The 19569-nt window shown below is 46.1% G+C and overlaps 1 protein-coding gene across 1 annotated transcript; it reads right to left on the bottom strand.

Annotated features, from left to right (window-relative positions):
- Positions 1–4377: 4377 nt before the first annotated feature.
- On the bottom strand, positions 4378–17897 carry LOC144107446 (tubulin beta-4 chain-like). Its single transcript, XM_077640447.1, has 7 exons — positions 17827–17897; positions 16969–17077; positions 15440–15550; positions 6994–7238; positions 6645–6844; positions 4708–5144; positions 4378–4558 (listed from the first exon to the last, which is right to left on the bottom strand). Exons 1-7 carry the CDS (start codon positions 17881–17883, stop codon positions 4386–4388), a joined length of 1332 nt encoding a protein of 443 aa, XP_077496573.1. The 5' UTR covers positions 17884–17897; the 3' UTR covers positions 4378–4385.
- Between the last annotated feature and the right edge of the window lie 1672 nt (positions 17898–19569).

Here is a 19569-nt window from a genome sequence, read left to right as displayed (position 1 = left end):
ATGTACCCTGTCCAATCCCCCACCGTGGGTACGTACCATTCAACCAGAGGCCAAAATCATCATCATTATCATCATCAACAACAACCGGGGCCAGGCCAGATACGAGCCAGGCGCGAACTTTACGAACTGAAAGTAGAACGTCACGCAAAGCCTGTTTCGCGACACAAAAATTGGTCTGAAGATTTTATTTTTTTTAATTGTCGAGTTTAACGTCTCGAACCGACACATAGGGTATGAGGAACACCGTAGTGGAGGGCTGCAGAATAATTTAGCCAAAATGTTGGATCTTTAACATGCGCCACTTGTGGCTCCAGCGCACGGGTATTTTTGTATTACGCCTCCATCGAAATATGGCCGCCGCGGCAGGAATCGAACTGGCGACCTTGGTATCAGCAGACGACCGCCAAAGGCACTGCGGCGTCTCCTATATGGGGTTCATTGTGTAAACAGACCTTAACATAACGTCAGAGGAGTAAAATTGGAGCCTTCCTCAATAGCCATGGATATCCGCATACCTAGTGTACAAAATTAAGCGAAAAATGGTTGCATTTGCGCCTTCCGCGTGCTGTGCATCAAAACAGGTTTTAAAATAACTTCCTGGGAATTAAACATTAGGCCCCAACAGCAATACAGACAATCCCTTACCAGCATTTGTAACGGTGGCAAGCTGAGTGCGATTTGGTATGGGCCTCCTTACGCTTGAAATTGTTCATTAACTGGATTAAATATGCTGAGGATTTTTTTGCGAGAACATGACTGTGACCCCTATCTCGCGAAATTCAGTACATACAATTTTAACAGCTTTTCAGAGTATGTTGCACAGCTTGCGCGTTGCTTCCCGCGTTAAGGCTTCCAAGATGCCCGCAGCATCGAGCAGGCTTTTCCATTACGCTCGTCCAACCAGGATCATTTGTAACGATACTCACGCATTGTAAAAACGAAGTGAGTACACAAAAAGAGACGCGACTACAGTGAGGAGAGCAATGGATCTGTCGTAATGTCTTCCGTTCTGCCGTAACGTGGGCTTACGTTTTGCGCTGGTATATTTACAAATGCGACACCTACCCCAATCCCGATCTGCGCTGAATAATAATATTAATTGGTTTTTTGGGGGAAAGAAAATGGCGCAGTATCTGTCTCATATATCGTTGGACAGCTGAACCGCGCCGTAAGGGAAGGAATAAAGGAGGGAGTGAAAGAAGAAATGAATAGGTGCCGTAGTGGAGGGCTCGGGAATAATTTCGACCACCTGGGGTTCTTTAACGTGCACTGACATCGCACAGCACACGGGCGCCTTAGCGTTTTTCCTCCATGAAAACTTAGCCGCCGCGGTCGGGTTCGAACCCGGGAACTCCGGATCAGTAGTCGAGCGCCCTAACCACTGAGCCACCGCGGCGGGCATCTGCACTGAAGGAGTAGGTGATTTGTGGTCAACCGTCTTTGGTTGTCGTTGGTCTCGCAAGGTTAATGACACTCCCATAAAGAGAGATCAGCTCAGAATCTGGCGAAGGCAAAAAGAAGTGCGTAAAAAGTGTGCCTTATATTATTTAAAGGAAATTTGAGTTTTTAGAGATGAATACATCGCGGAACGTCGCAAACCTCGTCTTCCTCATCTTCGGGTGAATCATGAGCTTGCCGTTAAAAAATATAAACACTGATCGAACTGTTCGTTTATGCGCTTGAATGTAAGTAAATAAATGTTATTTGACTCATTCATTCGTTCTGCTTACCTAAATGAAGCTTTAGAATTTGAATACGCTCGGAGTGCCTTGTGCTTGGCAGTAAATGGAACGAGGAAAACGCTACGGACGAGGATGATGAGCGCAGTGTAGGTCGTAACTTCTAATCTGTAGCATATTTCCTTCCCATGTGATGCCTAGCATTTCCTCTGTATACTGAGAAAGAATTTGATTTGATATATATATATATATATATATATATATATATATATATATATATATATATATATATATATATATATATATATATATATATATATATATATATAGCAAGCGGCTCTTTTAGGGGGAGGGGCAGAAATTCTGTAACATATTCTATTGTTTCTGGTATACAGTCTGCGAGTTATACATGCTAAAAAATTTATATTTTGCGCTTTGCGGACCATCTGTATACATGCACTGCACAGCATTTTTTTCTTTTTCAGCATCGCTGAATGTGGCACAAAGTTCGCGACGCTTACTTTATTGCCACGTTTTTTGATACTTGAACTGCGCCAAATATAATTTTATGTGCTGTTCGCACGCCTGATTCTGATATTGTATGTAACGAGTGCGGAAAGTGTAGTATTTTTTTTCTCATCAGCCGTCTCCAGACTCATACATTCCAGAACCCAGTTTTGTGTAGTCTTTGTGATCCGTCCCAATAATCAAATGTGTGCAAGCTATGTCACCACAACGCGGATCTCAACCATATATATTGGAAATACCATTTTGCCCCCTGGAGGGAAAAAAATTCTATCGCTTGACCAATGGGAGGCTCTCCTATTCAGCACCGATCTGATGATTCAGACAAAGGTCGTACAACTGGCCGAAGACGCCGCCACAAGCCAGGACATTCTGGCTGTCGTTTAGGCGAGGGGCCTAAAGCCTCTCAAACTGTTGGAAATAAAAGTTTTACAATCCATATGCAGCCAAAATCGTGTGTTGCGGACTATACACTGCGTGCGGACTGTATACCAGATATTACGGTAAGGCGATAAAAATGAAACGAGTTCCACTCCAGTAGTGCAAGAGTTGTCACCGGATTTCGCGTTACACTGCCGCGACCTGGATGCTATTTGACCACGAAAATCCTCGCAGTCGCCGACGGAAACAGATGGCACAGATCCTTGACAGTAACCTCGACTCGCAGACAACAATCAGTCGTAATTACACCAGCGGTAGCCCCATCGAGAAGGCTTCCCAAATATTCCGCCATGGGGGTACCAGCTGAGAAGCACTTACCATGACATGGGCTCTACACACCGGGAATCAAATCACGAACGCCACAGCTCGCGGTCATAAAACCAAGCGGTAGTCGACGAAGTGGGAACCTATTCTGTAATGCAAACCTACTACGGAGACATACTTGAGCCCCTCAGAGACATCAGGAAGCGCTTTCCTACCTGCCATGCAAAACTTGGAAGGATCACTTAAGCTCCGCCCTAAGGGTATAACGCGGTAGCGCAATCGGTTAATTACCATATATGCAAACGGTCGTTCTCTACTTTGCATCCAAAAATACCTGGACATTCAATACCTGGGCAATCAAGAGCTTGCGATTTTTCACTCACGACACCGAAAACACGAACATCGGCACTGGATTTTCGGGTGAACGGGGCCTTTACCGCTATCACGTTAAGAGCTGGTGATGCTGACGCTAAACTGCTATAGAGACAAAGAGCTGTTTACCCCAGACCTTCGCCGGAAATATCGCTCCCGCCTCCAACCATAGGGCTTTCAGATCACGAAAGCTTGCATGGCTTCCAAAGCACCTGCCCTCCGTTTCTGTGGACACCACGCTGAGGGATTCTGAATCATTAGCGCAGAATTCAACACGGACAATGTTCGTTGAGTATTAAGGGTTGAGGGCTCCTCACAGTGGCGAATCGCCAAAGCCTTTGACGACGAACCTTTCTGCGCTGCGTCCCGGGTTAGGGCTATGCCGCTCACAGAAGGACGAGATATGGGCCTTGTGGTTCGATCGCTACAGGTTCAGCAGCCCCGAGGAGCTCGACTATCGCTGAACAATGAATTGGTCAAGCAGCCTCAAATGCTACTTGATGTCCTGTCGGCGTCTTCTCAACGTGTTTTCCTTGCCTCAAGTAGAAGAGTCTCTCAAGGAAAGTGATTCGATCGTCCTAGTATTGACGAAGATCCCGTCACTGAAATTTTTGTTAAAAATCGTAAAAATATGAGACAAAAGATGGCTAGATAATACGCCAAAAACCTCAGTCAAGTAACACTGAGAATAAGCTAAATGTATTCTCCGTAGCGATGTTCTAAAAACCGTCTCGTCTCGTATCAGTTTCGACAGCACAGAGAATTTGCCACATCATCAGACAGGAAGTATCCGAGACCAATAATAGCTCATCAAAACTTGTTTTTCTTAAGATCACCTTGCGTTCGCTCTAAAAGTGGTTCGATGAGAAGATTTTAACAGATTTTAGAGTTTCGTCAAAATGCCGAAAACGCCGGTCACACGGCTATTTACAGATGTGCGCACATTGCAATACAGTAAGGTTTAGCTGCTTTGCGTGACCATGCTTGTGACGCAGTCCGGGCCTACGACATACTAAAGTGCACAAGCACCTGGCTCAAAAACAAGGATCCATGACAAACAGACACTTTATTGTAAACCGAAAGAAAAAAAGCACTGCACAAAAACTAGGCCTCTGCCTGGGTCTCCTCGAATTCCTCCTCGTCCTCAGGGGTGGCCTCCTGGAACTGTTGGTATTCTGACACCAGTTCGTTCAAGTTGGACTCGGCCTCGGTGAACTCAAACTCGTCCATGCCCTCTCCGGTGTACCAGTGCAGAAAGGCCTTGCGGCGGAACATAGCTGCAAAAAAATAATATATCAAGCAGGCGGGGTCACACTCCTAGAACTGTCCCCGAAAATGCGCTGTACCAGAAAATCGACAGCAATGGGTACCTACAATGAAAGCATGTGCTTTTAAGAAGCACTTTCAAATCAAACACGATGGTCACCTGTAAACTGCTCGGAGATCCGCTTGAAAAGCTCTTGAATGGCTGTGCTGTTCCCAATGAAAGTAGCAGACATCTTCAGACCTCGAGGCGGTATGTCACAGACAGCTGTCTTTACGTTGTTCGGGATCCATTCAACGAAGTAACTCGAGTCCTTGTTCTGGATGTTGAGCATCTGGTCATCGACTTCCCGCATGCTCATTCGGCCTCTGAAGACTGCAGCAACTGTCAGGTAACGACCGTGGCGGGGGTCGCAAGCAGCCATCATGTTTTTGGCATCGAACATCTGTTGCGTCAGCTCTGGCACAGTCAGAGCCCGGTACTGCTGGCAGCCGCGAGACGTGAGTGGAGCAAAGCCAGTCATGAAGAAGTGGAGGCGAGGGAAGGGCACCATGTTAACGGCCAGCTTGCGAAGATCAGCATTCAGCTGCCCAGGAAATCTGTGAGGAATGGGACGGTGCTTGATTAGAAGCCCGCTTAATTCAAAAGGGGAGAGAGAATTTACAGAGGTATGTTGGGCGCTCTTGTTTGGGAGCAGTCAGAACAAGATTGTGGTAAGATTATAAAGCAGCTACAATGGTCAGTGGAGGCATCTTGTAGAATGTCGCGATTGTTGCCGCTGTTCGTTCAAAGCTTTTGAATATCGGGTCATCAAATTTTAAATTCAGTTCTCTTCACGCCAGTGCAGAGAACGAAGCCCAATGAAAGAACGAACTCATGGAAATTTCAGAAGTGACATAGTTTACACTTTGCCAGTCTGTTCTAGAGAACATTGAAACTGCATGCCTGTTATTTGCCTCAGCCAAATTACAACGGCGGAGAAACAAACCAGCTCCAGTAAGGTAACAAGATTTCTTCTGTTGCTGTTTCCATTCATTGGCAAAATCACAAAAAATAAAAATGGATTCTTCACAAGGACACTGCTTCGTATCCAGCTTCAAAGGTTATACAAATTACTACATTAGGAGAACATCGATGGGTATTAACTTCACCAGTCTGCCGGTTGTCGTGGCACTTTAAAATTAAGTGATAGTTCTCCAGGCCCTAAAACACCATCCCCAACAATGGCAACCAGTATTCCATACTGACTGCTCAGCACGCTAATGTGGTACTCTGCTCCCAACTTCCTCAGAAAGTGCCACTATTTATCGAAGAAAAACTTCCATACCAAAACGTGGGAATGTGTATTCCCTTTTCCCGAAGAGAAAACGGGGATAACTGATTCCACTGTACGTGAGGCTTTATATGGAGGTCCTGTACGCTAGGATTAAGGAGCTGAACGAGATAAATGTGCGCTTTATAAAGGAGAAACAGTTCAAAAAGCATTCTCCACTGACACACACCTAAATTATTTCCAAGAGATTTGAGATGTTTGCTTTTTGAACAGAGTAGTTTTTCATCATTTACAGCGCGAGGCCTTAATTTACCTTTTCGCCTCATGAGTTTCTGAGGTACAGTGGTGAAACACGGCCATTTTATTCCCAATGTGTGCAATCGCATGCCGTAGATTAGGCGCCGCTCCATTATTCCCGACGGCAGCCGCCTTCTCGTTATTGCTGCCGTTGCCAAATTCACTTTCTTTGAAGTGTTTTTCAAAGCTTCCTTGAGCAGCTGCTTGGCTGGCTATAGCAGGTGCGATGTTTGTTAGTTTTTATGCGGACGGTGAGGGTGCTTTTATTTGCTTTCTTGCTCGTCATTGTATTTTCTTAAAATATTGCCACCACATGCACTTTATACATGGAGATTAGCTGTAGTGTATTACTCTAAATATTTTGTAAAAGACCTTGGCGACCGCAGTCTTTGCAGTGCTTGTTCCATAATGAACCGATCACTACCGTCGGAACTAACAATTCGGCGGATGGTGTCGACCTCTTTGGGCTCTTTATGAACATGCATGAGGCGCTTAAGTGACCCCTTGAATGAAGCTGCGAAATACTTACCTCAGGCATGTGGTCACACCAGACATCGTTGCAGAAACCAAGTGGTTAAGGTCTCCGTAGGTGGGAGTCGTGAGCTTAAGCGTCCGGAAGCAGATGTCGTAGAGTGCTTCGTTGTCGATGCAGTAGGTCTCGTCGGTGTTCTCCACAAGCTGATGCACTGACAAAGTAGCATTGTAGGGCTCGACGACAGTGTCCGAAACCTAGTGGTAGCCGCAGGAAGAGAATGAGAACTTTGTGCATAACGACTAATCAAAATTCAAGGAAGACGCCTTATAAAGCAAGACCAAAATGTCATGTTTGATTTGCTTCAAAGATGCTGAAATTGGCTCCTGTAGATAATGTCACACACCTTTGGAGAGGGCACTACACTGTAGGTGTTCATGATGCGATCGGGGTACTCTTCACGGATCTTCGAGATGAGCAGTGTGCCCATGCCAGATCCAGTACCACCGCCCAGGGAGTGGGTCAGCTGGAATCCCTGCAGGCAGTCACAGGATTCCGCTTCCTTGCGCACAACGTCGAGCACCGAGTCCACCAGTTCAGCACCCTCGGTGTAGTGGCCCTTGGCCCAATTGTTGCCAGCGCCACTCTGACCTGAAGGGGCGGGTTGTGAAAGGCGTATACTTGCACGAACTGTATCCTGAAGAAAATCAGTACTGGAATATGCAATAAAGGAAAGCCACTCAGAGACAGAGAACTCCTCGAGGCACTCCTTGTAAAAATAGAGGGTGATGGCTGCGTTGTGAGTAGACGCATGGCCTGGACAAGATTATCATTCGTCATCATTTGCAAAACGCGGCACCTACAAAGCCATAACCTTCATCGCCTTCTCGGTGTGGCGGAGATCTCGAAAGGTTATTTTGAAATAAGAGATGCTTTTCGGGATTTGAAAAAAGAAATTAATGTTGTCGCACGAAGGAATAGCATATATGTAGGGGACCACGAGATTCCGATTCGCATCTGTCTAGGGTCAGATTTGAAATTTTTGCTTGTTGTTCAGGGTCTTCAGTCTGCTGTATCACACTATCCTTGTCCATTTTGTCGAGCAAACCCACAGACAAGGTGCTCAGTTCTGACAAGTAACAGGAGCTTTAATGAGCCTCCTTTGATCCGCACTCTTGAGAACATCAAAGCTGATTGCTGCGCAGAGGCGAAGGGGATGAAAAACGTGCCATTGTTTAACTTCGACTCTGATTTAATAATTCCTGATGTATTGCACATGAAGTTAAGTATAGTTAACCGCCTTGTAGATGGATTGCTTTCAGAAGCAGAAGACAGATTACCGTGAAAAAGTCCGCAACCCACGTTGCATGACCATACACGTTCAGGACATCGTTGACGCCGTAAATAACTGTGGGATTAAATTTCACGTCTGGGAAGCCAATGAAGGAAACAAGGGAAAACATTCATGTCGGTATCGGGGGGGATTGTGAGCGCCTGCTAAAGGCTTTGCCTGAAAAACTGGCCGGGAAATTGCACCCTCATACAGAGGAAAAAACTTTCCTCCTTTGAAAGCTTATGCGGAAAATTTTGTACCACCTGGAAAATGATGTTGAAGGTCGCAGCATAGAAAGAGAAACCTCCCAATTCTTTCACACGTTCTTAGAATTAGGAGCCCAAGGTTGCAAAGCCAATGTTGGCGATAGAGTTAAGCCATACATTCATATTCTCGCGCACCACGCTTCCGCAAAGCACGAAAGGTTCAAGTGCCAAGGGTTAGAGGAAAAAAACGACGTGCTAAAGCATCTACACCATGAGAAGTCTAACATGTGGAATGCACCCGCTGACGCTCTCAAGCCTGCGAAAAGGCTTGAAGTGAGCGAGAATATCAGACTAAGCCGTGCATATAAAAAGCGGGACCAAGAGTATTGGTTTGAGGGACTTATTCAAGAGACACGGGCGAAGAGGCTACGCTGTGCAGATGAAAAAGTGAGCGAAGGAAACTGTCTACAAAATGTGGACGACATGGATGAAGGAGAATTGCGCACGGAGCTTCGGGCTATGGGAATGTCGACGAAAGTCAAATCAATAGAAAAACTTCGCAACCTTGTAAGGAAAGAAAGAGAAAAGCAATGATTGTAGCCATAGGAGGAGATAACAGTTATGTGGTGAGATGTGCCTTTTAGTTTTGCGTGTTTCCTCCTATATTAATAGTGCTGTGTTGTACCTCTAGTTTAGAAAGTGCATCACTGCTTGAAGATGAAGAGTACTGTTCCTGATGCCTTATGTGACCTGCTTCTAAAGGAGTGTTCGGTGTGTACTAAAAATAGTGTATTTGTATTATGTGACTGTTGACCTGCCATATATGCCCTGAGCAATTTTTTGGTGTAATATAAATGTGATATGTGTGTTTTGTAAGTATTGCAGTTGTCACTTTTAAAATGATATGTTGGCTTGTCTTTTGCGTAAGAAAATTCTTTTATGTAAACAAACCATGGATAACCGATTTATAACGCAATCAGTACAGCTAGAAAAAGTACTTGGGGGGGGGGTGCTTTGAAAATGAACATGCACACACGCCTTTAAGTTCTGGGGGGCAGTAGGAAAAAATTTTGCAGCGAATTTAAGAAAACTGATTGGTCGTATCGGGCGTAGATCATATGATACTGGCACCAAGTGCACAATGCGCACAAACAGGCTCGAGAAAAGTGACGACAGCAGTACTACGCACATTCAATGCCATCATTTATGTTCATTTGTATGTCCTTCTTTGCTGACACATTTTGTTTGGCAACCGATTAAAAGTTTGCCTTGTTCTTTATTCTTTTCGCAAAGTATTGCTTCTTTTGTATGCCATGTTACTGTGAAGTGTGTTTAGTTATATTCATATTCATTACGTTCGGAGTGCATCGTTCTGGTTGTACATGTAACATAAACACAAGGTAATGACGCTTTGTGATTCTGACTGTTCACATTTTGTTTCCAAATGTTGTATAAAAAGTGTATAATATTATATTTTATGTCGGCAATATAGCCCCTGTCCTTGCCTTTTTGCGGGGAAGTTATAACCCCTTCCGCACCAGCTATCAGATATTGTGACAAGTGCAAGTTTATTGACAGCGACGCCGTGAAAATAGACCTATTACATTTGCTCGATTTCCTCCCCAAAGGTGCATAGGAGAAAAGAAATATAACCTCCAGTGCTTCGAATATTACTGTAAACGTAACAGATCACTTCCCATGAGTGTTATCGTTACGAAGGCTTCCCCTTCATTCATGGTAATTTGCTGACATTGTGCTTTCCCCTACGTGCTATAGACATCCCCGCCTGCTATAATGACATCCCCGCCTATTTGATATTCTCATTAACTTTGTAATATAGAATGCAATTATTTTAGAGTCTGGTTATTTTTGTTGCGCTGTACCTCTCTATTACAATTGTATTTGGTTTGATTTACCAAACGCTGCTGCTTCCAAAGTAAGCGATAGTATTGTTCAGTGCAGTATAATTAGTTTTTCACCTGACCGCGGAAATCAATGCTGCTGCAGGCAGAGTAACCTGTGAACTGGGAAAAGCTACAATGAAATTATACAAATTAGTTCCATTACAGGCTATGAGGGACAGCGCACTGGAGCGCTTCGAACTAATTCCACCCCCCGGGGGTAAACAGCCGCAGCGTTGTTGCATTTCGCGTACGCTGAAATGTGGGCATAGCGGCTGGGTCCTGAGCCGGCCTTACATCACCCGGCACCCTGTGCAAGACTTTGCCACCCCCCAACCGCCCACCCCTCTCCCTCTCTTTGAATGTATTTGTGGGGGTGTTTCTCTTGATTTTTATTGGCCGTCCTAACGGGGGGCACTTCTAGTTTTCATTCTTTTAACAGTCTCAATGTAGTATTTGTACTGGCGTGGGCAGGACACTTAGTTGTTTTTTATTTTTCTTCCCCCCTCTAATTTATACCCCTTGACATCCTGTGATCTTGCTGTTGGCGGTCAATTTTTTAGACGTTTTCATAGCATTTTGAAGAAGATGAATCTTAAAAGCATGCTGCTTGCGATAACGCAACTCATCTATTATACTGGTGAAAAAGAAAACTTTATTGCTTAAAATGATTACAGCCCAGCCTCAAAGGACAGATGGAAACGTTCTTCAAAGGAGGCTGTCAAGACAGTTGCTTCAGACGATTGATATGACATCGCGACTAACCCTGTTAATCCGTGGTTAACCCTCTTGCACCTGGCGGCCCCTTGCGATGTCACTCTGGGAGGTGCGGGAGAATTAAATGCGATATCATGACAATCGGCCGACGAAGCAGCGTAGCAGCGACTGCCAGCGTCGTAAATTGCGACAGCCACCATATTTACCATTTATATATACCGTTATGAAATGCTTCCTTGATGACGTCCATGTAAAAGTGCTTTTTCGTAGCCCAGAAGTGGACACAATAAATTCACCAATTTGTTTGCAAAAATGGAAAAAAGTTGGCGGTATCTCGCGGTATCTTTAAAAGCGAAGTTTCGTACCTCAAAAGCGAAGCCTCACTTTTTCAGTTGTGTTACACAGGATGGATCCCGGCAATACATCATGCATGCATATTACAGAAGTCAGAATGAAAGAACAGCAAAAAAAGTCGCCAATAGCTGCAGCAATAAAAGTATGAATAGTGATCATGCGTGAAATTTTTCATTCATACATTCATACTAATATATTTTCTATAGAAACGAGCACATTTATTAAAATTAGTTGACCAAAACAAAAGGTTCTGAACCAAGGTTAGAACTCTAAGTGCAAACTCGAGTCACCATATTCGGACAACGCTAGAGTCACAAATTTGAAAGCATTACAGGTGAACGTGACAGTAACAACCTGAACGTCTATCTAGACGCTATTTGCTTCTAGACTCCAAATTTTGTGTTCTGCCCGAAAACAGCTGAACAGCTTCAGAATGTATCTGAGTAAAGCTATATCAAATTTTCTTAAATAAGTATTAAAAGAATAAACTTAAACATTTATATCCGCGAATACTTTTTAATGTCGGCCGTTTGAATGCCGCTACGCTCCTTAAAAGCAACAATAGCTAAAATTCAGGCGAGCTAGCCCTCATACCCTAATATATCATGATCACACGCCCCAATAAACTTTTTAGATAATAGCAAAGGGCTGACAATTTGCAAAGTTGCTCCACGACAAGCATATATGAACAGCCGCGAATATTTTATGTAGCTGCGTTAATGCATGGTCATCGTAACAACTTTCTTTATTTAAAGCTCCGGTCGAGACACTGGGTTCGAGCTCTGACATGTGTTCTTGTCTGCAAGGCAAAAGTCACCCGATAAAAAGGTAAGCGTCGAATTGGACGTAACTTCAGCAGTCCGAACCACTTCTGCAGCGTAGCTCGGTGCCGGGCGCCATCTTTCATATTTTAGGCAATATCACGTTTCAATTAAAAGGCCTCAGGAAGCTTCTTGATCAAAGCTATGCCAGATCGTTTCACACCATTTTAAACACCATATATTTTGGTACCTAAAACCGGGAAGCATTTTCGATATCTATCTGTGTTACGGTGCTATACAGTTTCAAAGTCTGGAAAAATGCCAAAACTTTGGCCCCCTCCCGTAGGCAGCATCGTATAATATTCAAACGCGCTGGGAAGCTCGTGTATTAATAGCACAGGACAGAAACTTCGGCACATTCCTCAGCTAAGTGTATATTATACAAATCCCCGAAGCATTTTTTAGGTGATTTTGTTCACGTTTTACGATTTTTTTTGTACCCCTTCCCATTCAGTTACGCTCCCTGTTTCCGCCACTGCCGGTAGATGGCACAAGTAGTAGATGTCCCAGAAAGCTGGGCATGAAAGAAAGCCATGCCCTGGGCGGAAAAAACAATACTTATGCTGCGTGGTGCAGGTAGCGAGAAGAGAGATAAACAACGCTCAACACAGTTGAAGTTAACAGCTTGCGGAAGTTCCCGATAATGCGACGGGTGAAAGAAGTTGAAAATATATGTTCACGTCTGCAAACAATTCAACAAGTCATGGCTCGCATTGTACTCGGCTACAGAACACAATCTCTCCAGCGAGTCCCTACGTAAAACGGGTGACAAATGACATGAACACAGGGGAGGGAGAACCGCCAGCTGTGCTCATTTCCTGTGTTATATCTGTCTGTAATATTTTGTTTTATGCCGGATTGTCCCCGCAGACGGCCGCCTCCCTTTTTTGTGTAATGCGCCACCTATGCGTTTTGCTGAGTGATGTGATGTTGTGTCAAAGGCGGATGGAATTTTTTTGTAGCGAGAGCTACGCTAGGCTATAGCCAGCGGCCCATTTCGGGTAAGCGTGTCTAGTCACTGCTGCGCATGAGCCACTAGTTGCCCCGAGCCGTAGGTGTTCCGCCGCTGCGTCGCGCCACACCTTTCCTTAAAATCGATTTTCAAGTTTTCTTTTTTCTTGTTTCCATCCCGCCTTTATCCATTCGATCTAGTGTCCATCGAGACATATGAGACAGTTGCTGCTCCATTTCCTTTCGTCAAAACAAAAAAAATGAGCCGCCGGCGCTCATTTGGTGCATTGGTGTTGACAACGTAGAGCCCGCTCATTTTTACGAAATTGAAAGGCGCACACCTGGCTACCTGGGTCAGTGGACACCTCACTTTCGCTTTCGTGTAACGTGGCGTTGGCATGCAACTGCAAAAAATTAATGTGGATTAGCTCAGTTAATCTAGGGAATACAAAGCGAAAGGTGTCGGCGTTCACTGTGTTATTGGCGTTGACAATGTTCTAGACGACGATGGAGTTGTACAAAGGAAGGGCGCATAACTGGCTGCCTGAATATCCAGACGCCTCATTCGTGATTTGATGCACGTGGCAGTGGTGGGAGAAAGATGTGGCCTGAATGCAATAGCGCTGACAGCGTTGTGGCTGACATGCGGCACTGCAGCAATAGCTAGGCCGCTTCGTTCGTTTGCTGATCAAGATCTCGCGATCAACCATTAACTGCGTGCCACCTCCCAGGGTGGCAGGGAGGGCGCGCTGCCTATCCAGTGTGGGGAACGCAATCAAAGCAGTCTTTTGCAGTTGGAAACCAGCGCCACGTGCATGAAAGCGAGATTTAGGTCTCCACTGACCCACGGAGCCGGTTGTGCGCCGCGGTGGCTCAGTGGTTAGGGCGCTCGGCTACTGATCCGGAGTTCCCGGGTTCGAACCCGACCGCGGCGGCTGCATTTTTATGGTGGAAAAACGCTAAGGCGCCCGCATCTTGTGCCATGTCAGTGCACGTGAAAGATCCCCAAGTGGGCGAAATTATTCCGGAGCCCTCCACTACGGCACCTCTTCTTTCACTCCCTCGTTTATCCCTTCCCTTACGACTCGGTTCAGGTGTCCAACGATATACGGGACAGATACTGCGCAATTTCCTTTCCCCAAAAACCAATTATTACATTAATTATTACGTCTATCCTTTCGTGAAAATGAGCGGCCTTTTCAAAGTTGTCAACGCCAATGAACTATGAACACCGTCGGCTGACTAGTTTTCTTTGGTATTTGAGGAAAGGAAATGGCACAGTAACCGTCTCACATATATGGGTGGACACCCGAACCGCGCCGTAAAGGAAGCGATAAAGGAGGGAGGGAAAGAAAAAAGAGAAAACTGAAAATTGAAAGTTGGATTTTGAGGAAAGGCGTGGCGCTGCGCAGCGGCGGACACCTGTGGCTCGATGCTACTAGTGGCTCATGCTCAGTAGTGACTAGGGAACGAGAAAGAAATATGCGCGGTGAGCCGCACGTTGTGACGTTATGTGCTTCCTCGGAGCACCGCCAGGGCGAAATCCCAAGTTAGCGGCCAGTAAAGCCTTCACTTTAAAACCCCATTTGATTGCCTTCCGCACTTTTGATATGCAGCGCGTTCACCCTGCCTCTGTGGCAGGTTGCAGTTGATGATCGCGAGAGGTTGATCACCCAATGAACGCTGCGGCCTATTACTGCAGTGCCGCGTGTCTACCACTAAGTTATCAGTGCTAATGTATGCAGAAACCCGCCGCGATGACTCAGGGGTTAGGGCGCTCAGCTACTGCTCCGGAGTTCCCGGGTTCGAACCCAACCGTGGCGGCTGCGTTTTTACTGAGGCAAAACGCTAAGGAGCCCGTAGGTTGTGCGATTTCAGTGCACGTTAAAGATCCCCAGGTGGTTGACATTATTCCGGAGCCATCCACTACGGCACCTCTTTCTTCATTCTTCACTCCCACCCTTATCCCTTCCCTTACAGCGCGGTTCAGGTGTCCAACGATATATGAGACAGATACTGCGCCGTTTCCTTTCCCCAAAAACCAATTATTATTAATGTATGCAGCCCACATGTCTTCACCATCGTCACGTACGTAGAAGAGCGAGTGAAGCGTCCACTGACCCGGGGAGCCAGTTTACGCACTTCCTTAAGCGTCTAGAACGGTGTCCACGTCAATGAACACATTGAACGCCGACATCTTTTGCCTTGTATATCCTCTATTCCAATTCATTTTATTTTCGAAATGGCCCATGTATTCCCTCTCTCGTAATAAGCTCTTTTCACGGCGCACTACATTCTTGATGAACCACCAAGCTTGCGTCTCAATCTTGGCGGCCTAGGTTTCGCAAGGAACTGATGAGAATGTCCATAGATCAAACTTGAAGTATTTGATTGCGTGGCTGTATTAAACTGACTGCCACTCGGACTGGATTATACTGAGCGAGGATTCGCTGTGCGTACAGAGATGTGGGTACAAATTTAGCCAGTTGTGTGCTTTAAAGATTAGTCTATATTGTGCGCTCTTGTGGGTGTGTTTATGTACTAGGTTTTAAGCCGAGAAGCCCCTTACCGAACACAAAGTTATCCGGCCGGAAGAGTGGTCCATACGGTCCCGAGCGGAAGGCGTCCACGGCTCCCGGCTCCATGTCAACCAGGATGGCCCGAGGCACGTATTTACCTCCTCAAACAAAAAACAAATATCACTTAGCGGCAGCAAAGATACCGTGCAGTTATTACAAGTACCTGCGTCACAACAAAGCCAGTTAAAGAAGTGAAAATGGAGAGCGCCAACTGTAGGTGTCATAGCAAATAAAAGCGGCACTACTAGGTCCTTGCGCCACCTCCCGGCCTTCAAACAGGAGATCCAGTTATATTTAATAATAATATATTTAAATATCTTTCAGCAGAAAAACAGAAGGTGAAATGTTGATAGATAAATTGAGGTGGATCAAAATGATGTCACTAAATTAACGTCCTGTTGCGACTCCTGTTTCGCTTCTGTTTCGTATTACTAAACTTACGGTGTCCTATATGGGATTAACATTCCGAATACTGTACATGGGCTGTCATCAACGCAGTAGTGCCGGCCTCTGGATAAATTTGCACCACCTCGGGTTACTTTACGCGCAATAAGATCGCAGAACACACGGCTCTTTATGATCTCGCCTCCATAGAAATGCGTCCGCCGAATCATGGATGTCATGATCGAGCCCCTTCCAAATGAAGCACAGCGGCGGTATTAGCAAACATAGAGTTAAAAACTCCTTACAAACTCACTGCAGCAAGAGGAAACGTAGTGGAGGGGAGACGTACTATGTCCTCGTCAAACCTGACGAGGAAATTCAGAACCCGGGTTCGAACCAGACCGCGGCGGCTGCGTTTTTATGGAGGAAAAACGCTAAGGTGCCCGTGTGCTTTTCGATGTCAGCGCACGTTAAAGATCCCCAGGTGGTCGAAATTATTCTGGAGCCCTCCACTACGGCACCTCTCTCTTCCTTTCTTCCTTCACTCCCACCTTTATTCCTTCCCTTGCGGCGCGGTTCAAGTGTCCGCCGATATATGAGACCGACACTCCGCCATTTCCTTCCCCCAAAACCAATTATTATTATTATTAAAAACTCAATCGCGTTGTGAACATTCATTGCCTATGAGAAAAAAGCCTTTGGCCAAGAACCTTCAAGCTAATCCCTGCGGGACTTGTGGCAATGCAACCTGAAAACCTGCTATGGCCTAACATAACATGCCGCAAACAGAAGAGGTCACTAGACATTGCACTTTGACCTAACTAGATTTGCGCGATCGGTTGTAGAATTTAAAGCCTGAAGAGCAAAGGCCTGCCGTTGAAGAAGCTCTATTGACAGGCCAGATATCAGCTTAACAGCACAAACAACGCTATTAAGGCAGGACCGAGAATAAGGGACAACCATACACACAGCGTTCGGTTTTGTCTTTCGCTTGCTGTTTCTGTTGAAGTCATGTGCCAAACGGCCCGGCAAATTTCCGTAATGCTTAGCAGTGCGAAACAGCCGCAAGGCAACATCAACTCGACGGGAAAGCTTCAGTGTGAAATTATCAACCGAAATACAGCCAGACGCGTACCGGAGGCCTCATTGTAGTAGACATTGATGCGCTCCAACTGGAGGTCCGAATCGCCATGGTACGCCCCGCTTGGATCGATGCCATGCTCATCGGAAATCACCTCCCAAAACTGCAGACGGGAAAAGATTTCAGTAATCAGAGTGGCGTCACATCGCGCAGTGGCGGCAGTCAAAGCATATTTAGAGGCTGTAATTCACAGCGAAAGCAACATAACTGCTACAGTTCCACTTGTCAACTGGTTTTTGTAGTCAACTCGTCAACTGCCATCGATTCTCACCCGCCATGTGTCTTGCTGATGGCGGAAACCCGGCAGGGCCTAAGATCACTTGAGGCTTTTGAATTGCATCATACGCGAAAACTAGGTCGTGCGAAAAAAAATTCCGGCAAAGAATCCTCGCCGATCGCTTTGCGGCAGTCATTTGCCATAAAACTGTTCCATGTCACCTCTCCGCCAAGACCGATTGTCTCGAATTTTTTTACAACCGGGAATAAAGTCTGAGCTATATGCCATAAAACAACAACAATATCTCAACGCTCTCAAAGCGCGAGCAGTAATTAAAAGGTCAGAGCGAAAGGAGTGGTCAAGAACAAGAGATTCGATGAGCATTAGCTAGGGCTCAACATTGTCCAACGCAAAGAGGCCACAACTTAGAACGAAAGCAGTACGTCTGGTAAAAGCCGCGACTGATTCACAGGCAATTGCTTTCACCCGTATCCTGAAACGAGATTCTAGTACGTGGCGTTTAGGACGCAACATAATCACCAACGTAAAACGCGCCGGGACCGGCACTGGGACCGAATGGCAACCGCGATCCCCTGAGCCGTGAAATAACCCACGAGGTGGTAGAGGTGGCTTACCTTCGCCCCAATCTGGTTGCCACACTGGCCTGTCTGGATGTGGACTATCTCGCGCATGTTCGATGCCACTCCGAGACTAAGGTGTCAAGATGCCGACTGCCTGCCTGGGTCAAGGGCCCACGTATTTGTAGCCTTGCGCCGCATCAACGCTCACTTCTTCCTCAACTCTGTTCCTATGTGTACGATTGTCGACTAAATAGCGCATAAAGTAGTGCCGCAGCCTGTTCCTGCCATGGTAAATGCGTTTCAGAGGTTATATATAAGGCCTTCAGTTCACGTACACGGTGCCGTGTAAAGGATATGCGCCGTACAACGCGAACTATTTTTCGTTTCGCAAAGCTTCCGGCACAACGGGGTTCTCTCAACAGGCTGCAGGGGCAAACTCGGCCTCTTCTTCTTTCTTTTTTCGGTGCTCGAAATTGGTTTCGCTCGAAAGAACTAACGTGCATTCTGCAGCAAATTTTTTTAACTTTTCTAACCTTTCGATTTGTGCGCGTGCGGTCGGTTCTAAAGTTTGAATGTTACCGACCGATTGGAAAACTATTTTATCATCATCATCAGCAGCAGCAGCCTGACTGTAGCCCCAAGAGGTTAGAGACCTGAGTCCAGGGCCTCATTATCTGTTCCAATCGGGGTTGCCTGGTCGATCTGTCTGCGCTGGTCATCCTGGTTTGTGCTCTCGAAACAGTGGCTTCCCATTGGGAGGAAGGGGTTGGGTGTGGGTATGGGAGGTTGGGTTGGGGGTTTGGGTGGGTCACTATTATCATCGTCGTCATCAGCCCGACTACGCTCACTGCAGGAGAAAGGCTTCTCCCATGGCTCTCCAATTATTCCTGTCCTTTGCCAGCTGCGCCCACCTTATGCCTGCAAACCTCTTAATCTCATCCGCCCACCTAACCTTCTGCCAAACGTTGCCAGGTTCAGATTGGGTGGCTATGTGCCAATATATGCCTGGTGAACAGCAAGCTATTAACACAGACAATTTGCGCAGAAATTGTTCATCCGGGCAGTGATTTTACTAGGTACATGATCGATACTTTTGATGGATCATGGAATTCTTTAGTAAATGTGGATTCACAATACGGGCCTCTTGCCGTTCCTTGGTCCGGGTTGCGTTCTGCTTTCGGTGCGTTAGGTATGCACACTGCCCGCGGACAATTGTCTGATGTTGGTGAACGTAGCACGGCGACAGGCCGTGCGTATGCCTAATCCACTTACAGCCGCTTGCTCCGACCTCCAGCATCACAGGTGCTGATAACAGGGTTAGACACGCGCATCACATTTCACTGTGCGACGTTCACCAACATGGCAGCCAAGGATCCGGGGTCCGCCGTCAGAAAAAAGGATATCGGAATTTCTGCTGGAACCCCTGGTGCGCAGATAACCGGGGCCAATGTACCCTGTCCAATCCCCCTACCGTGGGTACGTACCATTCAACCAGAGGCCAAAATCATCATCATTATCATCATCAACAACAACCGGGGCCAGGCCAGATACGAGCCAGGCGCGAACTTTACGAACTGAAAGTAGAACGTCACGCAAAGCCTGTTTCGCGACACAAAAATTGGTCTCAAGATTTTATTTTTTTTAATTGTCGAGTTTAACGTCTCGAACCGACACATAGGGTATGAGGAACACCGTAGTGGAGGGCTGCAGAATAATTTAGCCAAAATGGGGATCTTTAACATGCGCCACTTGTGGCTGCAGCGCACGGGTATTTTTGTATTACGCCTCCATCGAAAT

Source organism: Amblyomma americanum, chromosome 1, assembly GCF_052857255.1.
Source record: "Amblyomma americanum isolate KBUSLIRL-KWMA chromosome 1, ASM5285725v1, whole genome shotgun sequence".
Classification (NCBI taxonomy): Eukaryota; Metazoa; Arthropoda; class Arachnida; order Ixodida; family Ixodidae; genus Amblyomma; species Amblyomma americanum.
The sequence above is the reverse complement of the archived record's forward strand: the minus strand, read 5'-3'. Positions and strand labels throughout refer to the sequence as shown.

Bases quoted from the DNA above. Each gene is read 5' to 3' on its own strand.
- LOC144107446 (XM_077640447.1), bottom strand. From the start codon at position 17,883: ATGCGCGAGATAGTCCACATCCAGACAGGCCAGTGTGGCAACCAGATT. The intron at 7,239-15,439 runs GTAAGGGGCTTC...CCGCCCCTTCAG, and splicing joins GCCGGATAACTTTGTGTTCG to GTCAGAGTGGCGCTGGCAAC. The intron at 6,845-6,993 runs GTGTGTGACATT...GGCTACCACTAG, and splicing joins GTGTAGTGCCCTCTCCAAAG to GTTTCGGACACTGTCGTCGA.